The sequence below is a fragment of the Diabrotica virgifera genome, chromosome 1 (assembly GCF_917563875.1).
Source record: "Diabrotica virgifera virgifera chromosome 1, PGI_DIABVI_V3a".
Taxonomy (NCBI): domain Eukaryota; kingdom Metazoa; phylum Arthropoda; class Insecta; order Coleoptera; family Chrysomelidae; genus Diabrotica; species Diabrotica virgifera.
The window spans coordinates 252,670,305-252,688,488 of record NC_065443.1 but is presented as its reverse complement, the minus strand read 5'-3'; the positions used below and the strand labels follow the sequence as shown (position 1 = coordinate 252,688,488).

The 18,184-nt window shown below is 31.1% G+C and overlaps 1 protein-coding gene across 1 annotated transcript in view; it reads left to right on the top strand.

Annotated features, from left to right (window-relative positions):
- Positions 1-872: 872 nt before the first annotated feature.
- LOC126883338 (plasma kallikrein-like) overlaps positions 873-18,184 on the top strand; it is a 43,345-nt gene continuing 26,033 nt past the window's right edge. Inside the window, exons 1-2 of the mRNA XM_050648780.1 lie at positions 873-1,024; positions 11,217-11,407. Of these exons, the coding sequence (XP_050504737.1) occupies positions 982-1,024; positions 11,217-11,407 (234 nt within the window). The 5' untranslated portion in view covers positions 873-981. The remainder of the gene's footprint in view (positions 1,025-11,216; positions 11,408-18,184) is intronic.

The following is an 18,184-nucleotide window of genomic DNA, read 5'->3' as shown; positions in this document are numbered from 1 at the left end:
ACAGTTGTCAAATTTTATTTTCAATTTGGAATAAAACCAAATCAATTGTGTCTATTGCATTTATAAAATGGTATTTTCTTTCATTTGTATAGTCTTATAAATTGTACAGATTATATTGATAATATTATTATTTTATTTAATAAATAATTCTTTTTTGATTATGGCGCCATCTATCGACAACTAGAATAATCACCGAAATAGAATAATTACCGAAGTATTCCCAGACGTGCCTTTTTTTCTGTCACATACAATTTAATGCGTTAGAGAGAAATCGAAAAACTGTGACGCACTGAAAGATGATCATGAGAAAAAGAATAGTTAAACTTGTTACGATTTTCATATAAAATTGGTTATAACTTTATAAATACCTCGTATAACATACCAAACCTTTTAATTTTTTATTCGAAAAATTACGAAGATTTCGAATATAAAATAAAATACAGGGTGTTCTATTTAAAAAAACAAAAGTTTGGTCTGCCACTATTTTATTGAACACCTTGTAACATTCTAGCTAATTTTGTAATGTGAAGCTCAAAGTTCGCTACAATTTTTGTTATTAAGTTTTATCGCTATCTATTACTATAACGGATCTACGGAGCTTCACCCCACTAATAATTAATCACCCTGTATAATAGCAGTTAAATATTGCATTGTTAGCTGGTTCTAAGCTATCCTGAAAATTTCAGGTGTCTAGGTAGCCTAGAACTATTTTTAAAATGGATTACAAAATTTGCGGAGTCCGTGACACCAACCAAGCCAAGTATATAAAAAGATTTTAATAAAATAGACATTATTGTTTTATCCTGATAAAATGTGTTTAATTAACTGAGACTGAGGCTAAATGTGAGAAAAGTTTGTTTACCTTTGATATCATTTTTACGGTAGTTTATTCAGCCTTCTAGATAAGATATCGATAACATTGACTAATCGTTTCTATCTACAATAGAATTTCTATAATTAATTTGTACTTAATGTTAAAAAATGTTGGCTTTGGTATTAATGTTATATTTTGCCGAAATTTGGGGTAAGTTTCATTTTACTATCTTTTGTTTTTCGTTGTTCACGTACACAAAAAAAGTGTAAAAACAATAACAAATATAAATATATAAAAAATTGGAAAACACGTCATAAAAAATATTTGCACATAAGTTTACAGATATTATTCGGAACTTGACATCTAAATACGAGGTAGATCATTTCTAATATATGCATATCGGTAGTAATATTTAAAAAGAAAAAGACTCATAATATCTACTTTAAATTATACAAACAAATAATGAAAATAAAATAAGATTAAGTCAGTTTCTACAAAGCTGTGAAATAAATAAACGAAGCGCGATTTTCCCCATTTTTTACAATTCTGATCAATATCAGTAGATCAATAAAATTTATCACTTCCATTGACCGGTCGCTATCGAATTTTCATTGTTAAAGCCTAATCTTCAAAACACATATAACATGAAATTTCGAAAGTCAAATAGGTCAGGAAATAAAATTCGAAATTATTTATCCTCTGAGCTTTTTAGGTTGGAAAAATAACAGAGTGGCGAAATACTCGACAAGGGAAATCTAAATTGCATTTCATGTCCTGTCATTCACCGTGATAATAATTTTACCGAATTATTTCCTTTAATATCCACAAAAGTGAATAAAGTATAAACTAAAAGAAAAGAAAAGAAAAGAAAAGAAAAGAAAAGAAAAGAAAAGAAAAGAAAAGAAAAGAAAAGAAAAGAAAAGAAAAGAAAAGAAAAGAAAAGAAAAGAAAAGAAAAGAAAAGAAAAGAAAAGAAAAGAAAAGAAAAGAAAAGAAAAGAAAAGAAAAGAAAAGAAAAGAAAAGAAAAGAAAAGAAAAGAAAAGAAAAGAAAAGAAAAGAAAAGAAAAGAAAAGAAAAGAATAGAAAAGAAAAGAAAAGAAAAGAAAAGAAAAGAAAAGAAAAGAAAAGAAAAGAAAAGAAAAGAAAAGAAAAGAAAAGATGGTTCAGATTTAATTACAGTACAGAGCCTCTACTATGTGTTTATACGTATTTCGGAATAACCGTTTCATCATCGGAGCACCTGGGTAGAGGCACTGAACTGCAATCAAATCCTTTCATCCTTTCGGGATAATTATCAGTAGTAATTGCACAAGAGCTCTGAAATTATTGAATTTTTCCCGAGTGACACTTTGACAGTTTTAATTTCACGAGCCGAAGGCGAGTGAAATTATGTCAAAGTGTCACGAGAGCAAAAATTCTATATTAATTTCAGAGGTCGAGTGCAATTTGTTGCGATTATTTCATGAATAAAACTGTTCAAAACCAAAATTTTATTGTAATTTATTTATGTAAGTACCACTAAACACACAGTTTTTATAAATATTTGACGATTGAAAGTCATCACTTTTATAATTTTTAAAACATTAATTGTCATTAATGTCACTGAATGTATTTTTTCGTAGCAACGAAAGGCATCTGACGTAATATACTTAACGACGGGAGATTATCAAAAATTATCGATTTAATTCAGATTTCTGTAGCTTTCTATTGGTCAAAATCTCCTATGAATGAAATAATCAAAATAATTACCAAAGATACTACTAGCACCATCTATGAATCGAAATTCAAATAAGTCAGGAAAGAAAATTCGAAATTATTTATTTATCTTCTGAGCTTTTTAAGTTGGAAAAATAAAGCATAACAGAGTGGCGAAATACTCGAAAAGGGAAATCTAAAATTGCATTTCACGTCCTGTCATTCACCGTGATAATAATTTTAGCGAATTATTTCCTTTAATATCCACAAAAGTGAATAAAGTATAAACTAAAAGAAATGAAAAGAATACGTATAAGCACATAGTAGAGGCTCTGTACTGTAATAAAATCTCAACCATCTTTTCTTTTCTTTTAGTTTATACTTTATTCACTTTTGTGGATATTAAAGAAATAATTCGCTAAAATTATTATCAGGGTGAATGACAGGACGTGAAATGCAATTTTAGATTTCCCTTGTTGAGTATTTCGCCACTCTGTTATGCTTTATTTTTCCAACTTAAAAAGCTCAAAAGATAAATAATTTCGAATTTTCTTTCCTGACTTATTTGACTTTCGATTCATAGATGGTGCTAGTAGTATCTTTGGTAATTATTTTGATGATTACCCCGAAAGAATGAAAGGATTTGATCGCAGTTCAGTGCCTCTACCCAGGTGCTCCGATGATGAAACGGTTATTCCGAAATACGTATAAGCACATAGTAAAGGTTCTGTACTGTAATCAAATCTGAACCGTCTTTTCTTTTCTTTTAGTGAAATTTCGATTTTGAGTGTTTTTGGCAACAAATATTAGGCATTTGTAATATGCCTAAAACGCTGAATTTAAACTTTCACATTACAAACAACCTCATGTAACGAAAAATACTTCCAAAACTGAGAAATACTTTCTCAGTTTAAATCGGTTTAGTTCGTTGTAATATGAATTTAGCATTGTTTAGGCATATGTATTCCAAATGATCCATATTTGTTGTCAAAACACTCAAATTTTATGTTATAAGGTTTGAAAATGAAGCTCTAACAATGGAAGTTCCACAGGGACCGGCCATTGGGATTGATACATTTTATTGATCTTAGCAGAATCTTAAAAAATGACAGAAATCGTGCAACGTTTATTTATTTAACAGCTTTATAGAAACTGACTTCATTCGCGGCAAAATCCAAAAGTGAATACAAAACCTGCCCTCTTCATTTTAAAAAGCATTTTAATTTTTGTTGATAAGACAGTCTGATCAAAAGATATCGAATTTTTAGTTGATACAAATTTTATTTAAAAAATTGATTTCGCGAGCGTAACTAACATTCAAAATCGCCGGTCGCTTCGAGGGTTGCTTCTGAGAGAACGGTTCGTTCTACACAAAAAGTGGTACCTAATAAACATTTTAGTGTTCAAAATTATCTCAGCTACATTTCTTGTTTAAAATATTCTTTTCTGCGGCGCGCTGCGTACAGATATTTGGTAAATCGTTGGAACACTTTCTTGTATCTTTTTTGGGTCCCAAAATTAACATTTTCAGCAAAGTTCGGATTGTTCGTCTCGTTTTTAGTGAACAAATACAGTTGAGCCCGCGAGTCTTTACCCGTGCGTCATTAATACCTGCGAGATAAAACACATACTTTTTATCTAGCATAATTCTCTTCCACGCATGAAACTCATGACAAACCAGCTGCCGCCTGTTATTAAGTAAAACACACAGTAAAGAAATGATTGTGTTTAGATTTCCGTCAAAGTGAATAAAATAACAAAAATAAAATAAGTTATTGAATTTTTTTATAAATTGTTTATTTATTTATTAATCAATAATAATAAAATAATTTATTAAGCTACTTCAAATGTAGCTGTAATTCTGCACAAAAATTTTGAAGCAAAACTTACATTTGACATTCTATATATTTGATAACGTCAAATTTTATAATAAAACCCGTAATCGGAACCGTGCCACTTTCTGTCAGTTGTTGTTGCGTGAAATAGATTTCCGACTTATTTCGTATGCTTTAAATGATGACGGACGGGTAAAGACTCGCGGACTCAACTCTATCTAACGACGCAACGACTGCACAAAAATAAAAGAATGACAATGTGTTTAATTTTCTAGCAAGTTATCCACCAACTTTGGAGGGTTTTGATAGTCATATCAGGTCACAAAATCCGTTTCCGTCACACGAAAACACATTTAAGGGCGTAGGCGCAAAATTTCGGGTAAATGCGCCTACGCCCGCGGGTCAATTTTTTTCTAATCCCGAAAAAACTGATAAATATTTTTGAAAAATTTAAACGCAGAATGAAAGATTACATTATTAGCCCAGTAAATGAACGGGAAATACGGCGAGACCGTGTAATTTTGAGGGGCAACTCCGAATTGCATGAAAATTTGGATTTAGGTTCTACTTACCCTCCACTTCAAAGTTGAAATTGTGCCGTTAGTTGCTTTTACTTGAAGGGGTGACAGTCACCCCTTCTCGGGGGTAAAAAACCATAGGTTCAAGATAAGACCGGAAATGAATAAATTGACTGATTTTAAGCATTTTTTGTTCTATAGAGTTTTTTACGTCAGTCAATACTTTTCGAGTTATTTGCGATTGAAAATGTTTATTTTTCGACAAAAAAACTACGTTTTCAGACGGTTTTTCGCAAATAACTCAAAAAGTAAATATCTGATCGAAAAAAATATTCTTAGGAAAAGTATAGCTTATAAAAAACCGAAAAAAATGGTGTATCAGTACAGTCTATCAATCGAGTAAAAACAAAGTTGTAGCTCATGAAAAATACGTTCTTATTCGTCTAACTCCAAATCGAATATTTCAACGTGAAATCACCGAGAAATTAAGCACTTTTATGGAAAACCCATTTAAACTTTTTTAAAGTGTTTATTAAAAGCTTTACTTTAATTGTTCATAAAAGTCTCTAGCATTAAAAATAAGCGAGTTACGCTCAAAATAAAGTTGACCCTCTTTTTTTCGGTAAAAAATCATGAAAATCTCCCCGTGTTTTATCGGTAAATTATCGTGATTATCGTGATTTTATCGGTAAAAAATCATGAAAAACTCCCCAAATGAAATTAATCGCTACCTCTTTACAAACAATTTACTTACTTATCTGTCTTTTATATGATCTGTCTGTCTCGCCGGTTTAAAGTGCTTATTTATTTTTGAAAGGGTTATAGTTGAAAAAGCTTGAACGGGTCACTATCCACGAGTGTATGCAAATTTTTAACAGCCATATCTTAACCAATTTTTGTCGCACGGTAAAACAAAATGAAACCAGCATATTTATAATAGCAAAACCTACATTTTTTTACTCTTTAAGATTTTTCTTATCGCTAGTACTTTTTAAGTTATTTTGGAAAAGAAAATGTTTCAAAAATTTTTAGAAATTTTTTTTTACTATAAAACCATATTTTTTCAAAAATAAGCACTTTAAACCAATCAAACTTACAGATCGTATAAACAGTATACATACAGTTAAAATAAAGAGTAAAGCGGTAACGATTAATTTTATTTAGGGTGCTAAATAGAAGGAGGTTTTCACGATTTTTTTTTTACTAAAAAAAGGTGCCAACTTTTTTTTTCAGTGTAACTCGTTTATTTTTGACGCCAAAATTTTTTGTAAAAAACAAATATAAAGCTTTTTTTAGATACTTTAAAAATATAAATAAGCTTTTTCCGAAAAGTGCTTAATTTTTCGGTCATTTCGCGTTGAATTATTCGATTTGGAATTAGACGAATAAGAACGTATTTTCATGAGCTACAACTTTGCTTTTACTCAATTTATAGACTTTACTGATACACCATTTTTTTCGTTTTTTTTATAAGCTACACTTTTGCTAAGAATATTTTTTTCGATAAAATATTTACTTTTTGAGTTATTGGCGAAAAACTGTCTGAAAACGTAGTTTTTTTGTCGAAAAATCAATATCTTCAATCGCGAATAACTCAAAAAGTATTAACCTACGTAAAAAATTTTATAGAACAAAAGTTGCTAATAATCTGTCAATTTATCCATTTCCGGGCTTATTTTAAACACGCGTTTTTCACCTCCGAGAAGGGGTGACTGTCACCCCCCAAGTAAAAGCAACCAACGACACAAATTCAACTTTGAAGTGGAGTGTAAGTAGAACCTAAATCCAAATTTTCATGCAATTCGGAGTTGCCCCTGAAAATTACACTCAAAAACAGTAAATTATTGGGCTATATTACCGAGGGCAGAATTTACCTGAAAACTTCTATATAGGGCAATCAATGAGGGCATTTTGGCCCCGAATTCCATCCTACCACATCGATTTATTTAATATTTTCACAGTAAGTAGGGAATAGCTTAAGACACAAAGTTTACCCTATATACTTCGGCGCTTTTTATAGCTTAGGCGCCCTTGAAGGGGGTGGAAAATTTGTTGGTCAAAATAACCACGGAAATGGCTAGAGAACCTATCTAAGCAAACGCTGTTCTGTATATTTTTTTTTAAACTCAATACTTTTTAAGATATGCGTGGTTGAAAATTGGATATTTTCATTGAAAAATGACACCTTTTCGGACGGATTTTTCTGAATACCTTAAAAGCATCTAATTAAAAAAGCTATATAAAAAATTTTTGTAGCTTATAAAGAAACAAAGAGATTCGTTCCTTTATAAATCTTCTAGTTATAATACAAAAAGAGATATGGTAAGTGAAAAGAGTTTGTTTTTTTTGTGCATGCTCAAATCGGTGTATTCAACTTGAAATAACAGAGAAACGGTCAGTTTTAGGTGTATAATGCTGCCAATACCTTTTGTGTAGTGCTTGAAAAGACCTTGAAAATGAGCAATATTAAATGTCGATTACATTCAAACTACGCGAGATATGCTGCAAAAAATTTGATGACTAATGTATTTTAAGAAAAAATGAGAAGTACCAATATTTAACCCCTCTTCGACCAGAATTTAAATGCATCGTTTTCCGTATACAATTCCTTTTATTATAATGTTATTTCTATGTTCAAAAAGTTGAACAAATTTAAAATGAATGGTTTAAAAAAAATAGGAACAAATAATTATAGAGCGCGTTTTTAAATGTTCTGAAAAATCTTTTTCTCCATGTAACTCGAAAATGATAAGAGATACGAAGAAAGATACCGTAAAAAATGTAGGGCTTTTAGATGATTTTTTTAATCGTTTTAATCATTTTCGAGTTACATAAAGAAAAAGGAAGGTTTTGAAGAAAATTTAAAAATGCGCTCTATAATTTGACCTTATTTTTTTCAAAAAGCATTCATTTTAAATCCGTCCAACTTTTTGAACATAAAAATAAGACTATCATAAAAGGTATTGTGCAAGGAAAACGATGAATCTAAATTCTGATGGATGAGGGGTTAAATACACTTCTTATTTTTCATAAAATATATTCTTCATCAATCATATTTCGCTTAGTTTAAATGTAATCGACATTTAGTATTGCCGGAATGGGACGTTTCATCGCCGCCGTTTCGATGCCGCCGGTTCATCGCCAGTCCATTTCAACGCCGTCCGTTTCATCGCCGGCCGTTTCATCGCCAGTTAGTCAGTTGATTTTGTATTATGGGAGATGACACGACACTACGTTAAATTCAGTTCAAAACTTATGACAAATAAAAAGATAAAAAATATTATTATATTAATTTACTGTTCTATTTCTACTTCCCCTAAATTTGATAGATACTTAATAGTATTAAATTTGTAGTGTTAAATTATATTGTATATTATAAAAGTTTAAAAGTCTATTAAAAGATTAAGTATGGCAACGGGAATGGTCATATCTCGCATTTCCTAGAATTCCTAATTAATACTAAAAATAAACACTAAATGTAATTGTCGAAAATTGGTCGAAAATTCGGAAATATATCAGTTAGCGATTAACTGACTGGCGATGAACCGGCCGGCGATGAATCGGCCGGCGATGAACTGGTGGCATCGAAACGGCGGCGATGAACTGGCGGCGATGAAACGTCCTAGATCCAGTATTGCTCATTTTAAAGGTCTTTTCAAGCACTACAAAAGGTATTGGTAGCATTATACACCTAAAATCGACAGTTTCTCTGTTATTTCAAGTTAAATACATCGATTTGAGCATGCACCAAAAAACAAACTGTTTTCACCTACTATATCTCCTTTTGTATTATAATTCGAATATTTATGAAGGATCGAGTCTCTTTGTTTTTTTATAAGTTACAAAAATATTTTATATAGTTTTTTTAGTTAGATGCGTAGTTTTTAAGGTATTCGCAAAAAAACTGTCCGAAAAGCTGTCATTTATTTATTTATTTATTTATACTGCACATTTACAGCAATAATGCCAATTATAAACACACAGTTATCAATACAAAGAAATAAGAACATACAATTTATACAATACAATAAAATAAATAATACACTTTAAAATAATAAATAAGGGTATCACAGTTTATGTAACATAGTACTCTTTTTCATATTTATTATATAGGTCAAGGCCTTCACTCACGATAAAATCGTTCATTGCCATTAAGCAGTTCGCCATGGGGGAGTTTGCGTATTCTGGGGTTATTTTAAATAAAGTGTGTCTACATCTAAGTCTTTAGTCTGGTACATTAAAATTTATAAATGAAAGAATCGTAGGAGAATCTATGATTTGATAAACTGGGTCAAGGACGTTTCATCGCCGCCAGTTCATCGCCGCCGTTTCGATGCCGCCAGTTCATCGCCAGCCGATTCATCGCCGGCCGTTTCGATACCGCCTTATCATTATATCAGTTAATCGCTAACTGATATATTTCCGCATTTTCCACCAATTTTCGACAGTTACATTTATTATTTATTTTTAGTATGAATTAGGAATTCTAGGAAATGCGAGATATGACCATTCCCGTTGTCATACTTAATCTTTTAATAGACTTTTAAACTTTTATAATATAAAATATAATTTAACACTACAAATTTAATACTGTTTAGTATCAAATTTAGGGGAAGTAGAAATAGAACAGTAAATTAATATAATAATATTTTTTATCTATTTATTTGTCATAAGTTTTGAACTGAATTTAACGTCGTGTCGTGCCATCTCCCATAATACAAGATCAACTGACTAACTGGCGATGAAACGGCCGGCGATGAAACGGCCGACAATGAAATGGACTGGCGATGAACCGGCGGCATCGAAACGGCGGCGATGAACCGGCGACGATGAAACGTCCCATTCCGGATAAACTATAATAAATATGAAAATGATTTGGGCATTTCTACGTCTTTCGCTCAACAAGACAGTGTCAAAAAGCATTCTTTGCAAGTTGTAGGAAACCTTAAGAGGATAAATCCCAAATTTCTTTAGATATAAAGATCTTAAAAATTTCTTCTGAATCCTCTCTATCATATCACTATGTAATATGGTGGAGGGACTCCATATGGTACAACAATATTCGAGTTTTGACCTCACATATGCATGAAAAAGCTTAATTGTAGTGTCACAATAAAATTATTTACTGGATCCTAGGATAAAGCCTAACTGTCTATAACAATCATTAGTTAGTTCGAGAATGTGCTTTTTAAAGGAGAATGTGCTAGTGAATCACACCCCTAGATCTTTGATTTTTGTTAGCCTTTCAAGTTTTACTTCGTTAATAAAATAATGTGTTCTTATGATTTCTCGCTTTCTAGAAAAAGTCAATAGTTTACATTTTGATTCATTTAAGTTCAAATCATTATTTTTACAGAATGTTGATGTACCTTGAATATCTTGTAAATTAATACAGTCATGTTCGTTTTTTATTGTAAGAAATAATTTTAAATCGTCTGCAAATATTATTGTATATAATTGTATATAAATTGTATTATGCAAATTATGCAAAAATTGTATATAATCGGTGATGTCATTTATGAACATAACAAAAAGTAAAGGCCCAAGGATAGAACCTTGCGGTACACCTGACCTGGTTATAAAACTGTCTGAGTAGCAGTTCCCAAATTTGACTACATTAGTACGGTTGGTAAGGTAAGATTCAAAGAATTTTATAAGTTTGTCAGAAAGTACATATTATGACCTCAGTTTTTTTAATAGTACTGAATGATTTACTCTATCAAATGCTTTTGCTAAATCAGTAAACATCAACTTGAGATTTTTCAATGAAAATGGCCAATTTTAAACCATGGATAATTCAAAAAATATTAAGTTTTCAAAAAAAATTATAAAACAGTTTTTGCTTAGAATTAGGTTCTCTAGCCACTGCCGTGGTTATTTTAACTAAGAAATTTTACTTCCCAGAGAAGGGGTGGAAACTGCTCCCAAGATAAAAGCACTCATCGGCATAGGGTAGACTTTGAATTAGAAGATAAGTAGAGGCTAGGCCCAAGATTTCATTAAAATCCATGCAGTAGGATAGAATTCGGAAGTAATATTCTGTTCCTGCTCTCATTGACTGGCGTAATAATGTTTATTTTAATACGTTACAGGGGTAAAAAAAGAATAAAATTTAGTGTGATTTTTATTTTCAAATATCTCGTTCAAAAGAACATTTTTGTTTATTCTAAGGGACTTTCTGCCCTAGGTAATAATGTAATCTTTCATTCTGCGTTTAAAATTTTCAAAAATATTTATTAGTTTTCTCAGGATTCGAAACAAATAAATGGGTTTAAAAAGCATTGGTCCGAAACTTTGCCCCTACCTTTTTAAGAAATGACGAAGTAAAAAAGTAATTTATATTTTTCGTTTTAGCTGCACCAGAACACAGACTCTCCATCATTGGTGGGCATAATGCCACTAAAGGTGAATTTCCTTATATAGTCACTATTCAAGAATGTGCAATAGAATGTAGCCAGTTGTGTAATGGAGTTATTATTTCCAAAAGCTGGATCTTAACATCTGGACATTGCGTTGATTTGTTCATTGAAGGCATATGGAAAGAGGTACACAAAAATATCCCGGAGAATGGTAGTTCTCGCCAGTGGCGTATACCCCCATACATGCGACGCCATATATACGCGAAGTTTTCGATTTTGACAACCTGACCGAATTGAAAAATAGTCTAAATCTCATCTTAAAGTTTAGGAAAAGACCTGTCAATCCACATATCAACCCTCCATTTTGGTCCAAGTGTGTGGGTTTTACGTCCCTTCCCATTTTTGGTCTGTTTTTCGTTCTCGTCCCCAAAACTCCCAAAAATTTCGAAAATCTTACTTCGATCTCTTCGGCTTCAGATATTCTTGATCATTATCATTCCAACTTCTTCTTCTTCTTCCTTTTTGTATGTAGGCTTTAAAGCCTGTTTCTTCTTCAATATTAGCCTCCTAAATTATTTAAGTTATCGCACCATACTTCTTCGTCCATTTGGTGACTTATCTAGTGCTACTCGTACTATCCTATCCTCTGCCATTCTACTAATATGTTCGTTCCACTCCTGTTTCCGTTTTGTAACCCATCCATTTATGTCTTCTACATTGCATGATCTTCTGATGTTTTCGCTTCTCTCCCTATCCAACAGACTTTTCCCTGATATTCGTCGGAGTATTTTCATCTCTGTTGTTTCTAGTAGTCGTCTCGTTTTAGATGTGTCAGGTCTTGTCTCCGCCGTGTATGTCAATATAGGTCTAATTGCTGCTTTATAGATTCTTTTTTTGTGTCTTGTCTTAGGTGTTTGTTCTTCCAGATTGTGTCATTAAGGGATCCCGCCGCTTTACTTGCTTTTAAGCTTTGTTGTCGTACTTCCTCTTCAACATCTCCGTAACTGGTTATATCTATTCCCAGATATCTAAACCTTGCTTCCTGCTTTATTATTTTCCCATCAATTTCGATTTTACATCGTAGTGGAAATTTAGATGTTGTCATACATTTGGTTTTTTTTGCTGATATTATCATTAGACCAGGAAGGATCTGTTTTTAGGTGGATGTGAGAGGTGGCATTCGGATTTTTGCGGATAAAGTTAGGTGATAACTTCGTTAATAATAATTGACTTATGTTCCTTCTTAAATATGCCCGGAACATTAATAAAAAATAAATAAAATATTTATGCCTGGTTGCACCAACAGATCTTAAGCTCCAGCTTAGCTAAGCTCTACTTATAGATAGGGCCTCCTTGAGTATCACTTACGGTGCACTATAATTTTAGATTCTGACCTTATTATCAATTATATCTATTATTATATTAAGGTATTCTTATTGTAATATATTATAATTATATTATATTAATTCTTATGATATTCTCGACTTAAGCTTAAGATCTGTTGGTGCAACCGGGCATTAAAAATTTCAAAAAAATTCGTTTTTTTTCTACTTTCTTTGCTTATAGCTTTAAAACGATTCATTTTGGAACAAAGTCGTATAGGAATAAAACAAAGATAATTAAATTTTCTATTAGATATGATTGGTTAAAAATGTCTGAATTTGTCACCCTTGCTGCAAAATAGCAATAAATATAAAATAAGGGGGCAAAACAAGCCTGTCCTTATTCAATGTTTTCCATCACTTAGGCTATACTTCGAACCTTCCTAATTCGCTTAGAAAATTTTTGTAACGTGCTAGAATCGTCTACCAAATTTCATTAAAATTAACTTACTAGATTTTGCATAATAATTTTGCAATCTAAACTTTTTTTTAAAAATTAAAATTTTTTAAAATCTTTCACAACAAAAACTAGAACATACAAAGATTTGTCAATTTTTTACATATAAAGAAGCACTCCACCTATCTAATGCACTTTACAGAATTGAAATCGGATGATTTAAGCAGCCTCAGAAATGTTTTACTTATAAACAATTTTTACACAATTTTTACACAAACTTATAAACAATTTTTTGGCTTATAAACAAATTAGTGCTGTGGTCAGGAGGGGGTGCTACGGGCTCCTTTATTTAGATGGACTTACCCAATTTTTTTTATATATTTTGACCCGTAGAACACGAATTTTTTGGGTAACAGTTGATCCGGATGTCGATAAGATTGTTACAGGGTGTCTGCGTAACTTGGAACCATATGGGAAACTTTTTTAATATCAATTTTACGAAAAAAAGTCATTCTTTATAAAGTGCTCTGTATAGTCTAAAACCTAAGATGCAATCATCAGATATCAAATTTTGTCAACAGTATACGAGGTATGTCAAAAAATATGAATTTCGCTAAAGAGCAAACTACCTTTATATTTCAAAATATCAAAAAATTTTATTATGAAAAGTTATTTGTAATTAAAAACCATATTCAAATATGCAGTAACAGCCTTCTACTTGAAAAACAAATTTCTGAAAATTTCCTAAATTACCGATTCCGAACATCATTTTTATTTATTAGACATGTAATAACTCTTTTATTAATAATTTTAGGGAAAAAAGTTATTCTTCATAAAAATCTGTGCACGGTCTAAACCTCAAGATGCAACCATCAGTTATCCAAGTTTGTTAATTTTATACGAGGTGTGTCAAATAATATGAATTTAGAAAGAATTAAATTCTTTCTAAATTCATATTATTTGACACACCTCGTATAAAATTAACAAACTTGGATAACATGAATTTAGAAAGAATGATGCATCTTGAGGTTTAGACCATGCACAGATTTTTATGAAGAATAACTTTTTTCCGTAAAATTATTAATAAAAGAGTTATTACATGTCTAATAAATAAAAATGATGTTCGGAATCGGTAATTTAGGAAAATTTCAGAAATTTGTTTTTCAAGTAGAAGGCTGTTATTGCGTATTTGAATATGGTTTTGAATTACAAATAACTTTCCATAATAAAATTTTTTGATATTTTGAAATATAAAGGTAGTTTGCTCTTGAGCGAAATTCATATTTTTTGACATACCTGGTATACTGTTGACAAAATTTGATATCTGATGAGTGCATCTTAGGTTTTAGACTATGCAGAGCATTTTATAAAGAATGACTTTTTTTCGTAAAATTGATATTAAAAAAGTTTCCCATATGGTTCCAAGTTACGCAGACACCCTAAACAAAGAACTTGAAGAATTACATAACATCGATTTTTCGCAAAATAAAACATTTTTTGTATTTCTTGGGTAATTCTAAGCAAAAAATGTTCTTACAAGTTTTTTCATAGGATGCATAGTTTTCGAGATAAACGCGGTGGAACTTTCAAAAAATCGAATATCTTTTGATTAAAAAATAAATTAGCAATTCTGCTCACAGCATTTGAAAGTTTAAGTCAAATTATACCGGTTTTAATTATTTGCATTGCTAAAAATTAATTTTTATAATATTAAATAAAGCTATTTGTTTATAAGCCAAAAAATTGTTTATAATTTTAAAACATTGCTGAGGCCCCTTAAATAATCAGATTTCAATTATGTAAAGTGTATTAGATAGATAAAGCACCTCTTTATATGTAAAAAAATTAGCCAATTTCTAAATGGTCTACTTTTTGTTCAGAAAGATTTTCAAAAATTTGAACTTTTTTAAAAACATATAGGGCCGGTTGTTCGAACGCTAATCAACAATGATCACTATCAAATATTTAATTACTCTCACAACTGTCCATGTCAACTTTGGTTGGGTTGCTGAAAACATAATTGATTATAATTATGAGATTAGTTAATTAATTAACATAACAATTATTGACATAATTGATTAACTAATTTCACAATTGTACTCAATAATTATATTTTCAGCAACAAAATCAAAGTTGACATTGACAGTTGTGACAGTAATTAAACATTTGATAGTGATCATTGCTGATTAGCGTTCGAACAACCGGCCCTTAGATTGCAAATTTATTATGCAAAATCTATTGTGTCGATTTTAATGAAATTTGGTAGACCGTTTAAGTAAGTTATAAGAATTTTCTATGCGAATCACTAAGGTTCAGTGCCACCAAAGGGGTTAAGAAACATTAAATAACAACAGGCGTATTTTCCCCCTTATTTTGTATTTATTGCTATATTGCAGAAAAGGTAATACCTTAAGACATTTTTGACTAGTCGTATATCATACAAAATTCAATTATTTTTATTTTATCTTTTACGACTTTGTTCCAAAACGAATCGTTTTAAAGTTATAAGCAAAGAAAGCAGAAAAAAATCGATGTTTTTGAAATTTTTAAATATTTTAATTTTTTTATTCATGTTCCGGGTATATTTGAGAAGGAGCATAAGTCAATTATTATTACTGAAGGTGTCACCTAACTTTATCTGCAAAAATCCAAATGCCACCTCTCACTTCCAAAAATAGACGTTTTTTTACAGATTAGTCCTGGTCTACATATTGTATTTCTTGGCTGTTGTATTGAAGATGTGTGTACACGAAGACACGAAATAGAAATCAGTTTTCAGAAAGTAGAGATAGCCATAAATTCACTCAAAAACAGAAAGTCACCAGGACCAGATGGTATAACCAATGAGCTTCTAAAATACGCAGGAGAAAGTATAACCCTAGAGATGACCATTCCAACGAATGTCTAATTTTTAAAATTGATTGTACCATTCAAAAGTTACTGAGCTCAGAAATTTTAATCAATAAAAAGGGGAAAATTCTTGTGGGTATTTGGGTATGTGTGTATGTGTGTACGTGTGTGGAAAAGTTACACCGATCAGAAACTTTTTTCTAAATTTCAAGAGGGGGTCAGTACTGATTTAGAACTGGTGTAGTTTGTGACTTTTGACCACTCATAAGACAGCTGTAGCACTTGGTAGGTACAAGAAGGCATATTTTTTGGATGAATGTATCTCGGGTTCAAAGAAAGATAGGAAAACTGTCTTCTTCTTCTTCCTGCTTCCTTTATAGGCTCGTGCCTGTTCCATCTTCGGATGCCTCCTCATCAGATATTCAAGTTGTCACTACATATCTTCCTTGGCCTTCCTATACTCCTTTGAAAGTTTTGGTTTTTCGATAATTACTCAAAATTTTCAGCTGCGAATTGCGCCAATAACTGAGCGTTTGTAGGACGATTCTAAACGCATCTAACGATGTATACCTCATATCTGGTAAAATTCGAATTTTAAGTTTTAGGCTCATAAGTATGATCAAATCTATGTCCGATTGGAAAAACGGCTTTTTAAGCTCACTAAATCTTATAATACTTTCAGATATCATATTTGCCCTTGGGTGCATCAGACTCTACTTGTAAATAGCTGTCAAACTTTTGTTTATTTTTTTTTTTCAAAATCGGTTGAACCGTTTAGAAGTTATCGAGCTCCAAAATATAAGCAATTTAACCATTATCACCGAGATGGTCTATAAGGTTACGACGCTAAACTTGATAGGGAAATCCGAGTTAATTTTCCAGCCATACCAATATTTTTTTTTATCTATATCGAATAGAAAAAAATCTAGTGTATATTTGATGCACACAAAGAATTATATTGAAAAATTAAATATTGGGAAGGCTGGGATATGAACTTGAATTGCCCTATCACAAGTTTAGTGTCGTAACCACTAGCCCATTTGGATGATAACGCAACAAAGGCATTTATAACGCTTAACGTGTAATCTAGAAACATTCCATTGAAGTTTATACATTTAATTTATAAAAGAACTTTGAAAAACTCTTTATGCAAGAATAAAAAACCGCTAAACATTAGTGGCGTAAAAATTAGTGGCGCACACAATATTCCAGTTACACAAGAGCTGATATGAATATAACGTTGCGCAAAAATTTATTTTTATTTTGATGGAAAATAAAATTATACTTTTATTTTGAAAGATTTTTCCATATTTGAAGTAAAACGCGCCACAAAAGAGTACCTCTTTTGTGGCGCGTTTCACTTCAAATTTAGCAAATGCTATAGAAAGACTTTTAAAATAAAACTATAATATTATTTTTCATCAAAATAAAAATACATTTTTGCGCCACGTAATATTCATATCAGCTCTTTTGTAGCTGGAATATTGTATGTGCCACTAATTTTTACGGCGTTTAGCGGTTTTTTATTCTTGTTAAATCTATAAGAGAATTAAAGGCTATAGCGGGATAAGATGGTCAAAAGTGCCCCCGCACCGATCAGCCTCGCTACTTATGTTTTCGATAAAGGATATAAAATTATGCCCTCATGAAAATTTTTAGCTTCCCAGAGGTCCTAAAACGTCTTAAATCGACAAAAGAAGAATTTTTAGGTTTTATTTTTTTCTGAGCGCTATTTTACTTTAAAAAATCTGAAAAAATTCAAGAGGTTGTATCTTTTGAATACAAAACAACCTGATTTTTTCAGATTTTTGTAATAAAAATGAGCCCAGGAAAAATTTTTGAAATTTTCAAAAAAATTTTAGGTTGTGATAATATGATTTGGCCAACTTTTAAATAGTATTTTTTTGTATACTTTTTGCCGTTCTTTTGAATGGCAGAGGCAGAATTTTTAATATCTGAGCGGAAAGAACGAAAAAATCGAAAAAACCGTTTTTGGCTGTCACGAGATGCATCTCGGGACAGCCAATTTTACGATTTAGGATCTTGACTACAACAAATGAATTAAAAAATTAAAAGTGTGAATTTTGTCATAAAATTTTGTATGTGAGGTTTTAATAATATTTGGAACAACTTTTCCAAATAACTTTTTTCGATATCTCTAACGCGAAGCAAATCGAATCGCATATCGAAAATTCACCCTGTTTGTAATAGGCCGCGTTTAAAACTTAAAGTTTAGTTGACTATTTTAAAAATTGTGAACCATCACCCTGTATGACTGTGCAAAATTTCAAATCTGTGTGGTATTATAATATCACCCTGTACAAAATATGTTTA